Source organism: Diaphorina citri, unplaced genomic scaffold (assembly GCF_000475195.1).
Source record: "Diaphorina citri unplaced genomic scaffold, Diaci psyllid genome assembly version 1.1 scaffold65, whole genome shotgun sequence".
NCBI classification, from domain to species: Eukaryota; Metazoa; Arthropoda; class Insecta; order Hemiptera; family Psyllidae; genus Diaphorina; species Diaphorina citri.
Window position 1 is genome coordinate 333,777 of NW_007377502.1, and position 22,717 is coordinate 356,493.

The 22,717-nt window shown below is 35.5% G+C and overlaps 1 protein-coding gene across 3 annotated transcripts in view; it reads left to right on the top strand.

The window, feature by feature from the left end:
- Positions 1-22,451, top strand: part of LOC103519512 (polycomb group protein Psc) — a 70,486-nt gene extending 48,035 nt beyond the window's left edge. For 2 of the 3 annotated variants that reach the window (XM_026831020.1, XM_026831009.1), the window contains exons 6-7: positions 19,398-19,577; positions 20,206-22,451. In XM_026831020.1, coding sequence (XP_026686821.1) covers positions 19,398-19,577; positions 20,206-22,332 — 2,307 coding nt within the window. In that variant the 3' untranslated portion in view covers positions 22,333-22,451. Of the gene's footprint in view, positions 1-19,098; positions 19,160-19,397; positions 19,578-20,205 lie in introns of all 3 variants that reach the window. The other variant, XM_026831016.1, reaches the window with a different exon arrangement.
- The last annotated feature ends 266 nt before the right edge of the window (positions 22,452-22,717 follow it).

Here is a 22,717-nt window from a genome sequence, read left to right on the forward strand (position 1 = left end):
AGTGGTATTTTTTGGGGGGATTACAACTACATGAGCTAGTAATTAGAACTAGGAATTAATTACATCAAGTAATCATTACTTCACAACTCTGCCCTTGAGATATCAGTTCAAAACATAAACAAATATTTGCTCAGAATCATTACAAACCAGAGATCCTGCCAGAGGCAGTGCCTATTGCTATGGTAAAACTCTACCTTAATAAAATCTTTACCATCAATTCTACAACGTTTTGACCCTTGAGATATCAGTTCAAAACATAAACAAATATTTGCTCAGAATCATTACAAACCAGAGATCCTGCCAGAGGCAGTGCCTATTGCTCTGGCATGCTGAGATGATAGTGCCGGGATAATTTCACGCTCACTGGGCAAAGTGTTTTGCATGAGGAGCATTGAATCTTTCAAGGTCAAATCAGCCTCTTCAATGTCATTGGCACTCGGCCATTCTTTCCTCAGTTCTTATTTTCTCCAAACGAGACACTCGTAGAAAATGTCTTTTATCTATGAGTTGTCAGTTTGTGTTCATTGATCAATTAATAATTATTATTTGATCAATGAACTTCAGATTATAATCTGAACAGTCAATAAACATAAAAGTAGTAGGGCCATATTTTGGTACATCTTTAGCGGATATTCTTCAGAAGATTACGTTGTAATTTTAATCCTATAATTCTAATTCCGTAAGGTACATTACCAAGACCAGAAGTAGAAAATATCTTTTATCTATGAGTTGTCAGTTTGTGACAAGATTGAAATTTGATCAATGAACTTACGATTATAATCTGAACAGTCAATAAACATGAAAGTAGTAGGGCCATATTTTGGTAGATACATCTTTAGCGGATATTCTTCAGAAGATTACGTTGTAATTTTAATCCTATAATTCTAATTCCGTAAGGTACATTACCAAGACCAGACTTCTGGTGTTCACTGTTCGTTCTAGTAGTGCAGTGCTAAACGTGACGTATGCAATCTACAGAATTCTACAGTTCCACACCACACCCCTGTAGAACCTGGTCTGGTCTTGGTGTTCACTGTTCGTTCTAGTAGTGCAGTGCTAAACGTGACGCATGCAATCTACAGAATTCTACAGTTCCACACCACACCCCTGTAGAACCGTGCGAGAAAAATCCGCATCTTCATGAAAATTAATGGTTGGTGTCATTGGCACTCGGCCATTCTTTCCTCAGTTCTTATTTTCTCCAAACGAGACACTCGTAGAAAATGTCTTTCATCTATGAGTTGTCACTGTCAGTTTGTGTTCATTGATCAAATAATAATTATTATTTGATCAATGAAATTCAGATTACAATCTGAACAGTCAAGAAACATAAAAGTAGTAGGGCCATATTTTGGTACATCTTTAGCGGATATTCTTCAGAAGTTTACGTTGTAATTTTAATCCTATAATTCTAATTCCGTAAGGTACATTACCAAGACATTCATAACATTACCAAGACCAGACTTCTGGTGTTCACTGTTCGTTCTAGTAGTGCAGTGCTAAACGTGACGTATGCAATCTACAGAATTCTACAGTTCCACACCACACCCCTGTAGAACCGTGCGAGAAAAATCCGCATCTTCATGAAAATTAATGGTTGCAAGTGGCAGTCAGAATTTTCATTTTGCAGACCTGTCAAGTTTAAATGCTCTAAATAAAAATAAATGATAAGAAGAAATATTGTTTGCCCAACACATTCTTTCGACCTTACCAAAGGCCTACATACACATCCGGCAACCACAAATTGCCACAATTTTTCCTGCTATTTTGACACCTCCATGGGTTTTCTCTTTTCTATCTGTCTCTGTAATGTTTTAGCTTGAGGATTTTTTTCTTCTTTTTTGACAAATGGCTGGTTTGTTTGAGCCTTCACTTTAATAGGTTTTACCTCAGGCATATTTCGTTCTTCTGACAAATAGTGGACTTTAAAATTTAGGAGTAAATTTGAAATACGTACATATTTTCATCAGAATTTTCATTTTGCAGACCTGTCAAGTTTAAATGCTCTAAATAAAAATAAATGATAAGAAGAAATATTGTTTGCCCAACACATTCAATTTTCATTTTGCAGACCTGTCAAGTTTAAATGCTCTAAATAAAAATAAATGATAAGAAGAAATATTGTTTGCCCAACACATTCTTTCGACCTTACCAAAGGCCTACATACACATCCGGCAACCACAAATTGCCACAATTTTTCCTGCTATTTTGACACCTCCATGGGTTTTCTCTTTTCTATCTGTCTCTGTAATGTTTTAGCTCGAGAATTTTTTTCTTCTTTTTTGACAAATGGCTGGTTTGTTTGGGCCTTCACTTTAGTAGGTTTTACCTCAGGCATATTTCGTTCTTCTGACAAATAGTGGACTTTAAAATTTAGGAGTAAATTTGAAATACGTACATATTTTCATATCATCAATTGTTCCTGTAGCTGGATATTCCGATTCACTAGTAATCAGAGCGTCAGCGATAAAGGTGTTATTTTGGCTAATGCTGCTTGGTTGTTAGCGTAATCACAGGACTTGGGAGTTACTTTGTTACTTACTTGAATGTTCCGTGCAAACAAGTCTTTTCTTCTGAATCTTCTATGAACCATAGGTATTTGTGAAGAGAACAAAAAGGTTTCCGAAACTGTCCCAAAGCGATACCTCGTACATTTGTCATAAAACCCTTGTGACACGAGGAAAAGTATCATCATGTGTTCCTGTAGCTGGATGGATATTCCGATTCACTAGTAATCAGAGCGTCAGCGATAAAGGTGTTGTTTTGATTAATGCTGCTTGGTTGTTGGCGTAATCACAGGACTTAGGAGTTACATACTTTGTTACTTATTTGAATGTTCCATGCAAACAAGTCTTTCTTTCGCCATTGTTCTTTCTGAAGAAAAGAAAGAAATTGAAAAAGATTAAAACTTTTCTGAAAACGAATGAAATGTTGATTACGTGCAAGCTCTTAATACTTCCTCACAGTGTGAACTAAAAGTTACACAAAGGGCGTGAATTTTCATAGGCCAACTTTAGGGGCCCCTTGTCATAAAACCCTTGTGACACGAGGAAAAGTATCATCAATTGTTCCTGTAGCTGGATATTCCGATTCACTAGTAATCAGAGCGTCAGCGATAAAGGTGTTATTTTGTTTAATGCTGCTTGGTTGTTGGCGTAATCACAGGACTTAGGAGTTACATACTTTGTTACTTATTTGAATGTTCCATGCAAACAAGTCTTTTCTTCTGATTTATGAACCATATTTTTGAAGAGAACAAAAGGTTTCCGAAACTGTCCCAAAGCGATACCTCGTACATTTGAATTATGCTAGTATGAAAGAATAGATACCTAGGTATGCACTTGTAAGATACTCGTAGATGTGCCAATGAAGTATCTCCACATAACTTAGTTAAGTACCAATGATCCTCGAGGGTTACATATTTCTTTTGTTCCTTGGACTCGAACTTTTGACGCCCCCTGTGTCGATGTGCCAATGAAGTATTTCCACATAACTTAGTTAAGTACCAATGATCCTCGAGGGTTACATATTTCTTTTGTTCCTTGGACTCGAACTTTTGACGCCCCCTGTGTGATGTGCCAATAGTTAAGTAGTATCTCCACATAACAAGTTAAGTAGGTACCAATGATCCTCGAGGGTTACATATATTTCTTTTGTTCCTTGGACTCGAACTTTTGACGCCCCCTGTGTGCAATCCGAAATGAAACTTATAATAATACCTCATAGAACATTTAAGTTAAAGTTTATTTGTTAAAAGAAAAGTTTCCAAATAAGAGAGAATTACAACAAATTGTTCGGAGTATGGTTCGTAATGAAATTAAAATGTAAGCGTTTACGTTTTTCTGTCCAATAATTTAGCATGTCACATTGTCACAAAATATATTTTCATGGTCAGGGCCAAAAAAATCATGTTGTAGTTACCCTTCTTCGACTTCTTTCTCTTTTGAAACCAAAGTATAAAAGACGCAGAACCTTACTGCGTGACTGCAATTTACTCAGGACCTAACTACCTAGTTGTTGTAGTAGAGCGTAACAAAGTACCTAAGGTAAACAAAGAGGATGCCATGGAAACTCCTGCTGGTGATCTATGACCTAACGCTGTGGACATAACTGTTCTCCTTGTGGAACAATAGCAACGGGCATGTGATCTGATTGGTTGAATGCTTAAATATCAGGTGTGTAATCATTGATGCTACTATGGCACTATAAAGCTCTACAATATATCTCCAAATAGTCTTAACAGAGCTACCTTTGCCAACATCTTATCTCAGGTCTCACGAACATAAATGCTATCACCCACGGCGATCGGGACAAAGTAATTAACTAATTAATACTACCTCGCAGTAATCTAGTACAAACAATACTGTGATAGATGCTTAGCTGACGCATAAAGAACAAGTGTAATCAAATTACACTTAACACTGTTGTAACTCGTAAACTCCAGCCAAGTTGATTGATGGATTCCATTATTTGTTGAGCCCAGCATGTGATGAAAGCTAAGAGGTCCTTACACACGAATTGTCTCAATGAACTAGCTCTAGGCGACGAATATCTTTCCATGCTTGACAGACTTGCCCCCGGGTGTACAACTGTACATCCATGTCTACCTACAACAATACTATGAAAAGAATTGAGCTCATCATATTTTATTAATTAGAGTTAGAGCTTTACATATACCAGTGACATTGCGTCGACATCGTTAACAGACGAATAATAGCACAAACTTTGTCACTAACATTACAGGACTTTCTAGTCTCTATCATAGCATTTACAGCTATTGTCCATGTATTTCCAAGTTCGATATATCTGCCAGGTAGGTATACCGAACTCAGGAAATCCTTCACCTTGCAGACTCGAGTGTCGTGATTGTGTTGAATGCTTTGATTAGATGCCTGAGGTCCGTGACGATCATAACAAAATCTCGATTCTCTGCATGACATGTGGGTGTATTGACTCTTCATGCTCCCACTATTCTGATAGCCCTATTCTTTTCTTCAGATAGATGTTCATTGTGTTCTTCGATGAATCTTTGATTATGATAGGTGTGCATGGTAGAATCTACCATTGGTAAACTGGTCAATGGTTTCAGAAATGTCCAATCTATGAGGCATGTGTCAGTGACTTTTAATCAAATACCAGAGATTACCCTTTAGATTTTTTATCCCGATTTTGTTTAATTAACCCAGTTTATTTGCCCAAACAGGATTATGTGAGCCATGAATGCATACAAATACAAAAACAAAATCCAGTGCACAAAAATGCTGGCAGAGGCAGAAGTTTGCAGTTCACAATTATTCAATTTTACCGCCCCATATAAATGAGCATAAACTGCAATTTGGTGACCAAACAATTGAAAATTTAAACTAATTACACCTCCCTAATAATCCTTATCTGAAATTACTTTGGCACTAATTAAATAAAGAAACTTAGTGATAGGCCTCTAATTCATTAGAAGTGAAGTTAGTTACCATAAAAATGAACCAACATATTTGTGTTTCTCATTAGCACAGTAAAGAAAGTGGAAAAGTACATGGTAGTCTCTCATCTAAATTTCGACGGAGCCCATAGACCGTTAGGGAAGGATGGGGGCTTGGGAGTTTTGCTGATTACATCACGTTTTTGGCTGATGCAGATGCAGGAGTGCGCTTTATTTACGTTTATTATTTTAGCTGCAGTGAACAATCTATTAATTCTATTGTTTCGACCATTGATATACTGAGCATGGTACACGGCATCATTAATAATATTACAATCGGAGCATGTGCTTTACCTATACCTACTACAGTACGTATGTAACTAGGTCCTAGAAGAATCTGTTCAGTATCTTGAGTATTATTTGTGTTCCTGGAACTTCGATTCCAGAAGATCGTTTCGATTTTAGGGAAGGATGGGGGCTTGGGAGTTTTGCTGATTGCATCACGTTTTTGGCTGATGCAGATGCAGGAGTGCGCTTTATTTACGTTTATTATTTTAGCTGCAGTGAACAATCTATTAATTCTATTGTTTCGACCATTGATATACTGAGCATGGTAAACGGCATCGTTAATAATATTACAATCGGAGCATTTGCTTTACCTATACCTACTACAGCATGTATGTAACTAGGTCCTAGAAGAATCTGTTCAGTATCTTGAGTATTATTTGTGTTCCTGGAACTTCGATTCCAGAAGATCGTTTCGATACTCAGTGTCCAATAAGTCTATTATTAGACCACTATTGCGAGTACTTTGATTTGAGCATAAACAACTCCCTTCAAAATTACCAAAACATTTTATCGAAACATTATAATCTGCGCCTTTTGTCACACCAGATGAAATGTAAACGAGTAAACAAATTGAATTATTTGTTTATTTTGAAACCTACAAATAAGTCTATTTTGTTTTGGACCTAATTACCTACCAATATTAGTAGGTATGAAATAAATCAAATAAGTAACCAAGTGAAAAGTTATTAGAATCAGTCGAATCAAGATGATGAAAACAATACAGATCATGCGAACAGAAAGCTTTAGGGAAGGATGGGGGCTTGGGAGTTTTGCTGATTGCATCACGTTTTTGGCTGATGCAGATGCAAGAGTGCGCTTTATTTACGTTTATTATTTTAGCTGCAGTGAACAATCTATTAATTCTATTGTTTCGACCATTGATATACTGAGCATGGTAAACGGCATTGTTAATAATATTACAATCGGAGCATTTGCTTTACCTATACCTTCTACAGCATGTATGTAACTAGGTCCTAGAAGAATCTGTTCAGTATTGAGTATTATTTGTGTTCCTGGAACTTTGATTCCAGAAGATCGTTTCGATACTTAGTGTTCAACAAGTCTATTATTAGACCACTATTGGGAGTACTTTGATTTATTTTGAGCATAAACAACTCCCTTCCAAAATTACCAAAACATTTTATTGAAACATTATAATCTGCGCCTTTTGTCACACCAGATGAAATGTAAACGAGAAAACCCCAAACAAATTGAATTATTTGTTTATGTTGAAACCTACAAATAAGTCTATTATATTTTGGACCTAATTACCTACCAATATTAGTAGGTAGGAAATAAATCAAATAAGTAACCAAGTGAAAAGTTATTAGAATCAGTCGAATCAAGATGATGAAAACAATACAGATCATGCGAACAGAAGCCACAACCGCAATATCCTGAATCATTGATGTGGTCACATCTCAGAAAACAAATGATATTTGGATTGCCAAAAAACTAACGAATATCTAATCCTTATCTGAAATTACTTTGGCACTAATTAGATAAAGAAACTTAGTGATAGGCTTATAATTCATTAGAAGTGGTAGTATGTAATACTTAGTTACTATAAAAATGAACCGACATATTTGTGTTTCTCATTAGCACAGTAAAGAAAGTGGAAAAGTACATGGTAGTCTCTCATCTAAATTTCGACGGAGCCCATAGACCCCAGGTAGCAACATTATGGGAAAAGCAGCTTCAAAGCACTTAAACATAATTGTCTCTGATGATCTTCTTCTATATCCCAAGCCCCCGTGTCTAACCTATGACACAACCTACAAGATTTATTTGAGTGATAAACTTCCACTTTGTTACGGCCAGGGGGGGTCCTTGCCCACATATCAGCCACACACTTTCATCTCGCTATCTTCTCTCACACGTTCTGCACTTGTACAGTCGTTATTAAGAGTTCCTTTCATTGCAATCTCTTCTACTCCTCTCATCTTAATGTTACATGCCTACTTCTATTCCTCTTCACCTGTGAACTTTAACATTCGGTTGGTTATCTATCGATATTTTTCACCGTTCGAAGTTTCTTCTCTCTTTTGTAGAAGAGCTCAGGAAGGACCATCATTAGATCAGGTTACATTTTGGTTTACCAATATTATTCTCATTTCTCATACATTGGTAGTTGTTTTTCGTTGCTACCATGATGCTTTTTGGTATTACTAGATATGATGTTGAAGAATTATAAGATGAGCACCAATAACTATACTCTCTGATTCAGTTGTGAAGAAAGTTTGGGCGATTGGTTTTGCGAATTTTTTACACGAACTGTTTCCTTGTTTCTTGTTTGGTGGTTGATTTCTTATTTACAATGATTTTCAAGTGTTCCAACACACGTTGCTCATTCAATGAATGCGTCGGCACATTTCACCAAAGTCAGTCTCTGGTTTGTAATCCTCGATTCCATAGTCTTCATATTTTAATCCAAGTTCTTCATCATCATTATCCACATATTTCAGTCCTGCCAACAATAGCGTACCACCTTTGTTTACGCTGGTAATTACGTGTGTCGTTGACATTAATCATCGGTGCCAACTACCTGGTAGTGATGGAATGTCATCATGGTAGCACTGGACTTGGTAGTGTGACCCTGACCTCAGCAGTTTCATAAAAAGTCATCCAAATATTTGCTAACAAAATCTATAAAACTGTCTCTAAAAAAATTGACCAGTGTGAATACAATAGTGAACTTTTTATCGTTCGAATAAACATTCCAGAAAGTGAAGCTGCTGAGCGTATTAACAAGCAAATTTAATTATCATGAACGAAGACTTAATTGCATATTCGGAAACAATGAATGTACTAAATTGTAATTAGACTTTAGCCTCCGATCTTTTATTAACAAATCTCAGCTGTAATTAAACACTTTTGATTAACACCGTAACATTTCCATCAATTCCAATTAATTTGAATTTCGTGTTCTCTGAGTTCACAGAGTTTTCATTGCCTAAAGTGTGAGCTTCGTTGGTAAACAACTCCGACCTAATAGCATTGATCAATCATTTACGATGACCTTAACCGACAGAAGACTTATCACAATTCACACGTTTTCTTGTACAATGTCTAATTACATTATTCTAATTTGTGTATAAGTATATTCTAAATCGTGGCTAGTATATTCACACAAACGTATGTAGGTGAGCGCTGTGGATAGTTGATGTACCTACTGGATGATGCCTATGATAGGTAAAAGTAACTACATAACATTAGTCGAGAAACTTGTAAATTTTTTGCTGAACCTTATGGTTTTTCAGTAGAGATAGGTAGTATTTTTATTCGTTTTATTAATTTCAATAATTCTGGAATAATACCTCATTTGCGCTGACGTGACGTCTAAAATAACCCCGCTAAGCAAGAGGTACTGCCAAATGAACTCTATGCAATCGGCTTACATCCACCCCGTATAAAAGTAAATGAAATAAAGCATCTTGAAAACATTAAAGGTCAAACAGTAATGCCAATATGTAGCAATGGTGTTGGATGAGAGATCGGATGAATACAAAATATACACGGTGACGAAATCATTTTATCACTGAGCTGTGAATAAACTGGTGGTCATTTATACAATGGATTATGTGCTAACTTTTCAAAAACTCCCTGGGTATTAAAGTCCCCAAGATAATCAAAAAGTCGACAGGTAATTTGTTCACGTTTCCATGGAGCAAATGATTGATTAGCCCTGTTTTGTAACCCGTTGAATAAGATTGTAGAAGAAAATGACCATGATATTTTTATGACCCAAGATTAGTGAGAAAATAAGATAAAATACCTTGCCTTATCAAAGAGCTGGATGTCCTGCAAGTTAAACTAATGAGTGTTACAAATTGTATCATTACAAAAAGTAATGTCCAGCATTATGACTCTACAAGTTGTCTCATACAATTAAATGACTTATCTAGGTCTCCTCGTGTTTAGAAAGAGCGTACGGGGAAAAGACTTCAGGTGTAGTTCATTTTGAAACGCCAAGAAATATTGACAAAACAGCATAAAGGCTACACGCAGATTTTGTCGCCGGCGTTCGGTCTCAGAAGGTCTTTTCTCTCTCTAACGTTGAGATATGCTTCATCAAAATTGGAAACAAAAAGTTTGCCGGTCATATCTGGGCTAAAAAGCATGTTAAAAAGACTTGATTTGATCCTTTGAAATTTACAAAGAGTAACTCATGTGAATTTTCGCATATTTCCATTTTCTGGCTTTCCCTCTCGCCACCTTAACCTCATACATGTGGCATAAATACTGGGAATATGCAGCATGCTAGCAGTAATACCGGTACACCTATTGTTTTATTTATATTCATTTAGATTTTAGACACAACTTGTCATGTCTTCATTTGTATGTTCCACCATTTTTGAGGTATTTTGCTAATCCTTCTGTGTTCCCGTTCTGCACTAATACAGTCGCTAAATTCATTAGCTTAAGCTTTTACATGAAAGTTACTCACTAAATCATTCTCTCGCGTCCCTTTCACTTCGGTTTGAGGCTAGATAACCAAAGGCTTGGTCTAGCTTCTTGTTATGCATTGTTAAAATGTTCTGATTTTCGTCAATCAAGGGCTATTATGGTAAGGCTGTAGGTTCTGCTGGAAATAGGGGTTTATCTACTGTCAATGAATTGACTGGGCATTTCAATGTTCCAATCATTCGAATTCGTTCCTATTGGGACGTTTGGTCTCTGGTTGAGTGAACTAGGGAGACTATACCTAATTTCGTAGAGTTACCTGCCCAGATTTCCGCTGGGCTTTGGTCCAGGGTAACTTTTGGGGAAGGCTACTCTAAGTTTCAGTCCAATACCATTCTTCCTTGGCGCTCTCTATATTCAGGACCGAAAGTGTTTCTGTTTTCCAGTCTCACACTTTCTTGTAATTAAAACACGCCACACAATGTTGCCAAGTTGCCACATCACCCACCCACGCTGCCCCCTTTCTTTCATTAACAAAGCGACCAGAATCTCTGTGGTCTAAATCACCTTCTAACATTTTATTAACCTGCTGAATGGTACCACTCCTAGGTCTAAAACACGGAATTCTCTCGACAACTTGTCCTATAACATTAGTACACTTATCTCATAGACCATCCACAGCTCACCACGAAAAAGTAATAAAATGTTAGAAACATAACATCACTCAGTTCATTGACAATATCAGAGATGGAATTAACATGAGGTTAGGTCTGAAACCACTTTAAGATTTGAAGATTGGGTTTGTTATACATTTACATAATTTGTGATGATGACTTCAACCAGTTCCAGATCAACCCAATATGTAGCGGTCTAGGTCAATGAGAATTTTGAGAAACAAAATTTGGAGGCCTCTCCATGTGAAGCTCGATTTCTGTTTAAGAAACGAAAGATTCTTTAAGGGAAGACCAGTTTGAAGTTATCTACTCAACTTTAGATTTATCAAATAAAATAGAAGATACCTATTACGTACTTCAGTGGTGTAGTTGTCGCTTGGTTATCAGGAGGGAGAGCGTGGGTTTAACCCAGCCAAGGTAAGGAATTTTATCCTCAACATTGATAATAATTTGACCCTAATAGTGGGAATAGTCTTCTGCTGAGGTGAAGGGACTTAGGTTACCAACTATCTGGTAATCTGTTTTATATTAGGCAGGTAGCAGTAGCACAGGTCTCATAAACGCTATACTCTTTCTTTCATTAACAAAGCGACCAGAATCTCTGTGGCTACAGCACCTTCTAACATTTTATTAACCTGCTGAATGGTACCACTCCTAGGTCTAAAACACGGAATTCTCTCGACAACTTGTCCTATAACATTAGTACACTTATCTCATAGATCATCCACAGCCCACCACGAAAAAGTAATAAAATGTGAAACATAACATCACTCAGTTCATTGACAATATCAGAGATGGAATTAACATGAGGCTAGGTCTGAAACCACTTTAAGATTTGAAGATTGGCTTTGTTACATTTACATAATTTATGATGATGACTTCAACCAGTTCCAGATCAACCCAATCTGTAGCGGTCTAGGTCAATGAGAGTTTTGAGAAACAAAATTTGGAGGCCTCTTCATGTGAAGCTCGATTTCTGTTTAAGAAACGAAAGATTCTTTAAGGGAAGACCACAGTTTGAAGTTATCTACTCAACTTTAGAATTATCAAATAAAACAGAAGGTACTTATTACGTACTTCGGTGGTGTAGCTGTCGCTTCATTTACTGCATTTACATAATTTGTGATGATGATGACTTCAACCAGTTCCAGATCAACCCAATCTGTAGCGGTCTAGGTCAATGAGAGATTTGAGAAACAAAATTTAGAGGCCTCTCAGTTTGAATCCTGATGTCTGGTTAAGGAACGAAAGATTCTTCGAAAGAAAGACTAGTTTGAAGTTATCTACTCAACTTTAGATTTATCAAATAAAACAGAAGATACCTATTACGTACTTCGGTGGTGTAGCTGTCGCTTGGTTATCAGGAGGGAGAGCGTGGGTTTAACCCAGCTAAGGTAAGGAATTTTATCCTCAACATTGATAATAATTTGACCCTAATAGTGGGAATAGTCTTCTGCTGAGGTGAAGGGACTTAGGATAGGGGCAAACGGCCCTAAAGGTTGGGTTATAAGCTTATATCTACGTTGTAAAGGGACTCCTTAGTTCTATTTGAGAAGTGCAAGTAAGCGCAATCTCAATTATTATTATTGCCTAATTAGAAAAAAAAAGCTGAAAGTTCTTTATAAAAACACATGAAGAACAGCCGTTCAGACTATCCAGGCATTTGGAACAATGAGGATAGGGGCAAACGGCCCTAAAGGTTGGGTTAAGCTTATCTACGTTGTAAAGGGACTCCTTAGTTCTATTTGAGAAGTGCAAGTAAGCGCAATCTCAATTATTATTATTACCTAATTAGAAAAAAAAAGCTGAAAGTTCTTTATAAAAACACATGAAGAACAGCCGTTCAGACTATCCAGGCATTTGGAACAATGAGGTTTTCCGTGTTCATTCAGAGTCCCGGTATCTCAGTCTCGATGTTTTTCATGCCAGTGTCGAAATGGGAGCTCATCTCGGGCGCTGTTGACGTAATTAGTGCTCCAGTCAAAAGAAAAAGTGAATGGAAAACTTTTCCCTCCATTGTTTTCCGAATGCGTTGGAGAAATAACGAACTTTCCTTCGCTTCCCGTTCTGTTTCTAAACAAGGTTTCGTATTGTGCTACGCTGGCTGCATGTGCTGACTGTTCTAAGGTTTCCTTTTTTTCACTCGTCGGGTATTATTTCCACGAGTATGGGAATATGGGTCAGTGGTGTTCTCAGATGGTTCCTAATGCTTTAGAAGGGTAGAAGCGCTCTTCAACAGAACAAGAAAGGAGGAATAAGAAAGAGCAGATTAAGAAACAAAGGTAGATTTGAATATAATGCTTGTAATCTGTTGTGATTCAAGCAGAAACATCCATGATTACGGACATTGTTCGGATTGATATAGGAGTTAAAATCGAAAGAAAAGAGACACATCAGCTGATTACAAGGTTTCAGCTTTATTTAAAAAGATCTGATATTCTTTTTTAATAAAACTATCCGAGAATTATATGCGGCGAAATTGGAACAAACCTGACCCTGGATATGTCTGCGGGAAAAGCTCACGGGCGTCATTAATCTACATCCTAACAAAAATAAAAAGCACCTTGACACGAAACAGACGAGATAGAAAATCACAATCAACTCGAACATGTTAATTCTTACACTTCTCACAGGATAAACAAAATTATAATTGGAAAGCGCTTTGGCCTTCTGAAAGGAGAAAGATATCTACCTATGTACTTCTTTTGTTGAAAATTGTAGCAGATGGTACTAGAGAAATTCCATACTAGTAGTTTAATTTCAGCATACTAGTAGTCGAGGTTTTATTCGATAATTATGGATCACCCAGTATAATGTAAGATGTAAGCAACTTGATGAGGTTTGATTAAAGAAAAATATTCATCAGGTGTGACGACGGCCTCATTTCCGTTCCTCCTGGCCGGGAGTTAACAAGTGGAGGATCTGCAAAGTTTGATTGAAATAATTATCCTTGTATTTCTTTTGGTTCATTGGTCATTGTAATTCTTTAAAAAATGGTGGTCATTTATAGGATGTCAGAACATTTAAGCACTGAATTTTTTGATTTGAATAAATTTTTGAACTTTTAGAGCATTCCTTGACAAAGGCACTTGTATTCTTGGTACAGAACAGGAAGAAGAGGCAAAAGTATTCGTGTAGGTATGTAATTTGTTTCTCTCTCTCTCTCTCTTGGTAAACTTCTTTTCGTACATTTTAAATTTCAAATTTAAAATCACGTTTATATTGTACTCAGATGAGAAACTCTCTCTCTTGGTAAACTTCTTTTCGTACATTTTAAATTTCAAATTTAAAATCACGTTTATATTGTACTCAGATGAGAAAGCGGAAGCAGCTCCACTCGAGATCAATAACCCAATTTCTTTTTGTCTACGCCACTGTCTGCAACTCATCATTACTGTTAATGACATGAGAGTACAGAAAGTACGAGTAGTACCTACGCTAACTTATTGTTGTCTACGCCACTGTCTGCAACTCATCATTACTGTTAATGACATGAGAGTACAGAAAGTACGAGTAGTGTCTACGCTAACTTATTGTTTTGTATTGCAAGGTATTGGGCTCTTTACTTGCTTCTAGTTACTCTCTTATTCTTGCATCAATAGGGAGCATTGATATTATCTCGATGTTTTGGAAAAAGAGGTATTGGGCTCTTTACTTGCTTCTAGTTACTCTCTTATTCTTGCATCAATAGGGAGCATTGATATTATCTCGATGTTTTGGAAAAAACTTGATTAAATTTCATCATTACTTGGGGACATTGCTTATTACTCATTACAGTCACTACACAATTATGTACATATTAGACTTACCAATGAAAGTACATGATTGCAAGTGTGATTTTGATTTGGGAACTTGATTAAATTTCATCATTACTCGGGGACATTACTTATTACTCATTACAGTCACTACACAATTATGTACATATTAGACTTACCAATGAAAGTACATGATTGCAAGTGTGATTTTGATTTGGGAACTACCTATATGCGGCGAAATCGGAACAAGTCTGACAGTGGATTTGTCTGCGGGAAAAGCTCACGGGCGTCATTAATCTACATCCTAACAAAAATAAAAAGCACCTTGACACGAAACAGACGAGATATAAAAGTGATGCGGGATCTAGACACCTCACTCCTGTGTTTGATATGAGACATGTGAGGGAAATTATGAAAGCATTCGCAATCTCCCACATCTTGTACGGGGAAAAGACTTCAGGTGTAGTTCATTTTGAAACGCCAAGAAATATTGATAAAACAGCATAAAGTCTACACGCAGATTTTGTCGCCGGCGTTCGGTCTCAGAAGGTCTTTTCTCTCTCTAACGTTGAGATATGCTTCATCAAAATTGGAAACACAAAACAGCATAAAGTCTACACGCAGATTTTGTCGCCGGCGTTCGGTCTCAGAAGGTCTTTTCTCTCTCTAATAACGTTGAGATATGCTTCATCAAAATTGGAAACAAAGTTTGTCGGTCATATCTGGGCTAAAAAGCATGTTAAGAAGACTTGATTTGATCCTTTGAAATTTACAAAGAGTACCTAACTCATGACTCATGTGAGTTGGTTATCGGTTTTTTCATGGGGTTTCAAATGCGGACCAAAACCATACATCGCTGGACATATTAGGAGATTAGGGAATGCTTCATATTGATTGGTTAACCATTTTCGCATATTTCCATTTTCTGGCTTTCCCTCTCGCCAGAAGACTTGATTTGATCCTTTGAAATTTACAAAGAGTAACTCATGTGAGTTGGTTATCGGTTTTTTCATGGGGTTTCAAATGCGGACCAAAACCATACATCGCTGGACATATTATTAGGGAATGCTTCATATTGATTGGTTAACCATTTTTGCATATTTCCATTTTCTGGCTTTCCCTCTAGCCACCTCAACCTCATGTGGCATAAATGCTGGGAATATGCAGCATGCTACCAGTAATACCGGTACACCTATTGTTTCATTTATATTCATCTAACTTCAATAGGTCTGGAATCTGTGAATCTAAAAACTGAAGTGACTGTAATAGTCACTAGTCAGTCTATGAATAACGAACCGAATACGATCGGTTTCTTTGACAGTCATTCTTCTAGTCTAGTGCATCTACAAATTCTACACAATATTGTCTACAGTAGTCTAAACTATGTCTTTATGAACACATCGCTCGATATTGTGCCGATATTTCAGTTATAAGAGTCTACAGTAGTCTAGTTATAAGAATTTCAGTTATAAGAATTGGAGGATACCTATCCCAAATTGTTCCCGAGTATTTTACACCGAAATCTGAGATTCTGAGGGGAAGTAAAAAAATAATCTTACAAATTTGAAACCTCTGCTACTGTATGGATATGTGTACCTAATCTTGAAATCTCAATTTCCGGATTACCTACATACCTTGATAATGTATCTGACAAAGTGAGTAGGTATCAGGTAAAACATATAGGGAAAACGATCAACGATCAACACTCCAGAAGGGCTTTAAGATTCTTCTGGAATAATAAGGTTAAGAATATTGTAGTAAGTAGGTACACTTACCCAAGAATGCGAAAATCAAGCTGGAAGTATTAATGAACTTCGTAAAATCATACCTATTTTCCCTAGAGGAAATTGAAGTTTTCACGGTACTTTTTCTAATTCTTTATTCATAGGAGCGAATAATACATCCATTTTGGCTTTGTACAGCCCTAAAAGTTTTGACTAAATGATCGATAAACAAGCATTGATTGTTCAAAAATAATCACTGAACCCTTCCTTTCTTCACCTTTTTTTAAAGCGAACACTTCCTCCTTCACATAATGTACCCACAAAAAGTTACAAATCCCATTTTTTGGGTCAAAACAATGTTCAATTTATGACGTTGCTGCAGTAAAAAGCCGCAAATGAATATGTTTTTAACTTCCTATATTCAGATGTTGCAGCATCTCACAAACCACACACACCCTATATTCAGATGTTCAAGATGTTGCAGCATCTCACAAACCACACACACACACTATCATCATAAGATGGAAGACTTAACAGCTCGCCAAACTGCAGAGTTGAAATAGGAAGATAATCCACCAAAGGCTTGGTCTAGCTTCTTGTTATACATTGCTAAAATGTTCTGATCTTCGTCAATCAAGAGCTGCTGTGGTAAGGATGTAGGTGTTACTGGGAATAGGGGTTTATCTTCTGTCAATGAATTGAATGGGCATTTTCAATGTTCCAATCATTCGAATTCGTTCCTATTGGGACGTTTGGTCTCTGGTTGAGTGAACTAGGGAGACTATACCTAATTTCGTAGTTGTTATGAAAATAATTATATAATTTGCAGTTTAATTATTTATTTATATAGCTTTTTGCTTCCCCTTATTTATCTATGAGCTATTTATTATTTAATTCTCCTTGTCCTGTATTTAAAATTTGTTTGATCTTCCTTTCGGCATTGATTTATTTTATGTAGGTATATCGTATCCATTTTTTTCCTTTTTTTTTTTTTTTTGAAATTTTCGTTTATAAATTGTGTGTGATGTTTTTTCCCTATCCAGATTTTTATCAAACGTTTAAGTCTAACAACGTTATTTTCATTCAATATTTCATTAGTCAAAATATTACATAATTTTCTACCAAGAAAACAGAAATGCCTCTAGTATGAAGACTTATTTACCTTCCCAGTCCTAATAAGTCCTGTGTGTCTTGTCTGTCGTGTATTAGTCTGGGATTGTGTCCAGTCACCAGTCAGTAAAGTATTTGCATGAGTAAAGGGATATTTTGTAAATATAAAGGTCCAGTAGATTAGGTACGTCTAGTATTTGGTATAGGTTGTCAGTGTGAAATAGTCGAGGTTTCTTCAGTATGATCCTAAGTAAAATGTTTTGCGTCCGTTTAAGTCTGTTTATTGTGTTTTGGTATGGTTTCGTTTTAATTTTCTGTAAGTTTGTCTTTTATGATTTTTTATTTTGATTGTATTTGTTTTTATTTATTTAGCATTATAAAATGAAAAAAAAACTATGTTTAACTTCTCTGTTGTATAGGTATCTTTTATCTATTTTTGGTGAAAATGTGCAATTATTGTAATTTTATAGATACTATTGTTGTTTTTTTTTCTAACCATTTTTTTTTTCATCGAGTGTTTATGTATATTTCAAAATTCTGTACATATTTTATTTAAAACTACATAAATCGCGGAGTAAAATTTTCAAATATCTATTGTCTAGGAATAAAAAGATCTGTAAATTTAAATCAATGTTGTTTTCTTAATCAGTTTTCTTCTATTTCTTTTTGAACCCACTTTCTGTTGTACCTAATTCAGTCATTTCTTTAAAAAATTTAGGTAGGTAGTGAAATTATATCATGAGTAGGTACGTAATTTCTTTAGTTTTTAGGAAAAAACGTACAATGATTTCAAACGAAAACTCAAATTTAGTAATGTATTTTATGGATGCACATCGATATCCAAGATAGGTAGTTCGTATTTTCAAGACTATAATGCAAGTTTTTGATAAGTATTCGAATTCTGAACGTTTAAATTATTTAGTATTTTAAGTATTAAAATAATAAAGTATAAAGAAGAATCCTAGAAATTACAAATAAGTACCAATAACCTTTTGTGTTTTTCTCTCTCTCTCTCTCTCTCTCTCTCTCTCTCTCTCTCTCTCCCCTCATAGTGTGAACATTTTTTTTTTTCTTCTTCATATTATTTTCAATGAATTTGATATGAAATATAATATAGGTACTGCTTTACCACTTTTTTTTTAAACTATTGTTATAGATACCTACTATTTATACTCATTGTTTTCTATAGGTTCCTTTTTTACAGGTATTAGGTAAATTTGAGGAAAAGTAAATAGATCATCTAATTTATTTGATCTATATATAATATTATTTTAAGATAGAGTGTAATTGAATGTGAAAAGATAGAGTATACGTACCATGAGATAGAAACGTTATTTTTTAGTTTAACGTAATTTATTATTAAGGGGTTGTGTTGAAATTTCTTCAACAGAACACACCACAATTGAATTTGTCAAAATGATTTCCTTTCTAAGTGTATGTCAAGATACCATTCCACCAATAGCAATGTAAACAAAATCGAGTTAACTGACCTAGTTTATTCAATTTTACCACCTAATTGGTATTATTTTATACTCTTGAACTTTTTACATTAAAATATTCCTCGCTCTTGTTTTAATTTTAGAAACTTGTTTTCGTTTACATTGATAATGAACACTTGGGTGCATGTATTAATGAAACTGATTTTTTTGTTATTATCTATGTTTCAGTTCGCACAGCTTGAAGGACAATGAAATCAAAAGAGATGCTTGGATAGGGCCTGATAAGGAGGTAAGTTCAAAGTTTTATCAAAAAGATATAAATATTATGGACATGAATAATTAAATGTAGTGTTTGATGTATTGAATAAGAAAATATCTAGTGGATTTGTTGGACATTGTACAGAGAATGGCACATAATCAGTTTAGACTATTTCAACAAGTTTAGAACATTTTGAAGAAAAGATTTATGATCTCATAGCGCACTCTAATTCAATGTAAACTCGAGAAAACGCTTTTTATTGTTTCAGAAAACACTTAGAAAATATCTGCAGTGTCCCGCAGCTGTTACAATAAATCACCTGAAGAAAATAGTGCGTCTAAAATATGGACTACCAAACACACAAAGGGTGGATATTCTGTATAATGACGAGCGCTTGGAGGACGACTTCAAATTGATGGATGTGGCCTACACATTTGAGTGGTCCAGGGTAAGTGTCTTCTTGTATTATTTTCATTGCCTATATCCACTCGAGTTTATTTTATGTATTTCTCAACTATTTTTGAACTGGTGCCAAATTTTCGGTTCAAAATTCAATACTTGCATTCTGGTGTTCTTGCCAAACTATTTAATTTATTGCAGAATACATTGTTTTCGTAGTATATTTTATACCTGTGTATCTAAGGCAATAGTTATTATTATTATCTAATTATTAACTCAATCCAAGTTTTTGTAGTAAGTAGATAACCCCCAAAAAATACCACTTCCTGGCATAAAAAAAGACCCCACCAAGTCGTTCCTCCCAAAAGAAACCGCCACCCTTGCCTCCTAATCTCATTAGCTCATTGGATTGCTTGGAAGAATTCAATTGAAAACGTAGCAAGTTAAGAAGTGTAAGACGGAAAATGAAAATCAAGTTATTTATGTTGAAGCAGGGAAAGCAGTTTCAAATTACACTTTTATAATTGAGATTAGAGATCCGGTTTAACCATTGTGTAAATTTTAGGTAAATACATTAATGTCAAGATTGATATCTATTCGGTCTACCACTTCTAGATTACCCATTACCCAATCCTAGTAGGTACAATAAAATTACTGTTTGTATTTTCTTGTTTCAGGTTGAACCTATGCGATTTGGATATCTCATTTTCAAACAATACTCAATAACAGTCAAAGAACCAAATAAAGTGACCGTTGTAAATATCTCGTCTGCACATCAGAAAAATGATAATTCTCCAAGAGAAGGAAAGATCTCACCAAAAACTAACTCTCCAAATTTTAATAATAATCAACTAACAACAAAAGACAAGTATTACTCTGCGAATGCTCCTAAAAGGAAATTTGATAATAGCACAGAAGAAAATAATGTGGAACCTGTACATAAAATTTGTAAACAAACAGAAGTAAGCAAAGATATTAATGAAAATATTGACAACTCTAAGACCGTTGAGGTTAAAGAAATGGAACGAGTTGTTGATTTTGAGGAAGAAATGGAAGAAGAAGAGGATTATTCAAAATATGAACAAGACATTGAAGAAGTAACTGATGATGATGCGTCAGATAAGTTGAGAATCTCATCAGCGGCATCAGAAGATGACGCAACAGAACAAAACTCTGCTAGTCCTGAAAGAAAAACATTAGAAGAAAAATCAATGACCAAAAGTCATTACTACTATGATGAAGAGTACAAACCTAAGAAGAAAAGCAAGAAGGAAAAACGTCACCATCACCACCACCATCACAGACATTACGATCGAAAGAAACCTTTAGAAGCTACTATCCTACATTCAGATGATACGAATGATTTAAAACTAAAAGTCAAACTAAACGTTGGTAAATCAAGTTATTATAGTTATAAAAAGTCGAAAAGTAGCGACTCTGGCAGCTCCCCAAAACAAGTTCCTTCTGATGATGACTCAAATTCAATAAAATCACACAGATCCGATGATTCCAAAACATCGAGAGAACGAAAACATACCTCATCGCCACAAAATAAAACAGTAACCCATAGTCAAAATGGAGATAACTCGGGTGGAGAAGAAAAGTCAAGTATTCCACCTTCTACCAAAGAAAAATTATTGCAAATGAGAGCTGTCAGGCATAAACCTATCAGTAAGGAACCAAAGCAAACTGCTGAGGATCGAACTACATTGCTGCTGGCCCAGTCATCAATTACTGTTAGTAAAATTACTGCATCAGAAAAGATACAATTAGAGAAAAATAAGTTGAACATGAGTGAAAATGAAAAACCATCTCTTGAAATAATGCTTGTCAAAGGACCCACTCCTAAATCTTTATCTGATCTCAACAAGCCAGGAAATGTGAATGCCGGATTAGACTTGCAACGAGTTCCTAATGGCACATCCAATAGCCTTTTGTCGAAAATAAACAAAATCTCATCAGAGTTACGTTCTGAAAACAATTCCTCTAAGACGTCCCCAGTTAGGCGACCATCAGCAGCAAAGATTGAAAAAACCAACGAAGAAAAATCTGCTGAGAGAGAGGCCAAACTCTTAGACTATGTAGGAGCATTAGATCTCTCAAGAAGACCACCCAACATGCCCTTTCCTACTGTAACTGTAAATGAAAAAACATTACAAAATGGCACATGGATACAGAAGCAAATGAATGGTAAAAGATCGGCATCTAATAGTCCAACTTCTTTTCCTAAAACAGATGTTTCGAAAAATATGGTCAGTTCGAAACCAATAAGCTATTCAGTAAGTAGTAATTCCACATCAAATGATATGAAAACTAGTCTTGTAAATCCTGCTAAGAAGATTTCAATTGGCAACAACACTCACAAAAAACCCGTGCAGACTGCTTATGTTCCTTACAACTCTACTTCTCATAATATAGAGAAGACTGTTATCCCTCAACCTGTCAAAATTCCTCCTACCTCAAATATTCCTCATAAACTTTTGACTAACAAAAATATTCCTAAAACTAACGAAATAGTTTCTAACGTACCAGTTAGAAAAAACGGAATCACTACGGACGCTCATACAAAACCAGGCATAAACCAAACTGTCAGGCATATACCCAATCCTTCTGCTCTTTTTTTTAGAAACCATACCACAGTTCCTAACAATCATATTGAAAAGAAATTTAAAAATGGCATACCACCTATCCCTGCCGCAATTCCTATTAGTGCATTAACCTCAATGAGACGAATAGAAAACATTACAAAAACATTAGATAAGGGAGCAAATGCTCTTGCTTTGAAGAGTAAACCAGAATTTTAAAATATTTCAAAGGAACTTATATTGTGTTGAAATTTATAAAAGTACATATACATTATGTCCTCTGGCTGAAGTACAAAATTCTATATAAGTAATTCAGTGTAAATAAATTATTTATGTATATCTTTACCTCATTGGGTGGATACTTATTATTAGATTTTATTTAATATTTATGAAAAGCCTCTTTGTTCCTATACCTTTTCCAATGTATATAGGCCATCTTGTATATCGATCAATGCAAGTCAGCAAGTAGGTTTTGCCTTCTGAGGGAGGCAAGGGACAAAAAAGGTCAATGTGAACTTGTTCAAATCTGTATTCAACTGGCGGGAAACTCTGAAGCGGACTTTTCGTGTGGCGATGAACTTTTGCCCTCTGACAATCAACACAG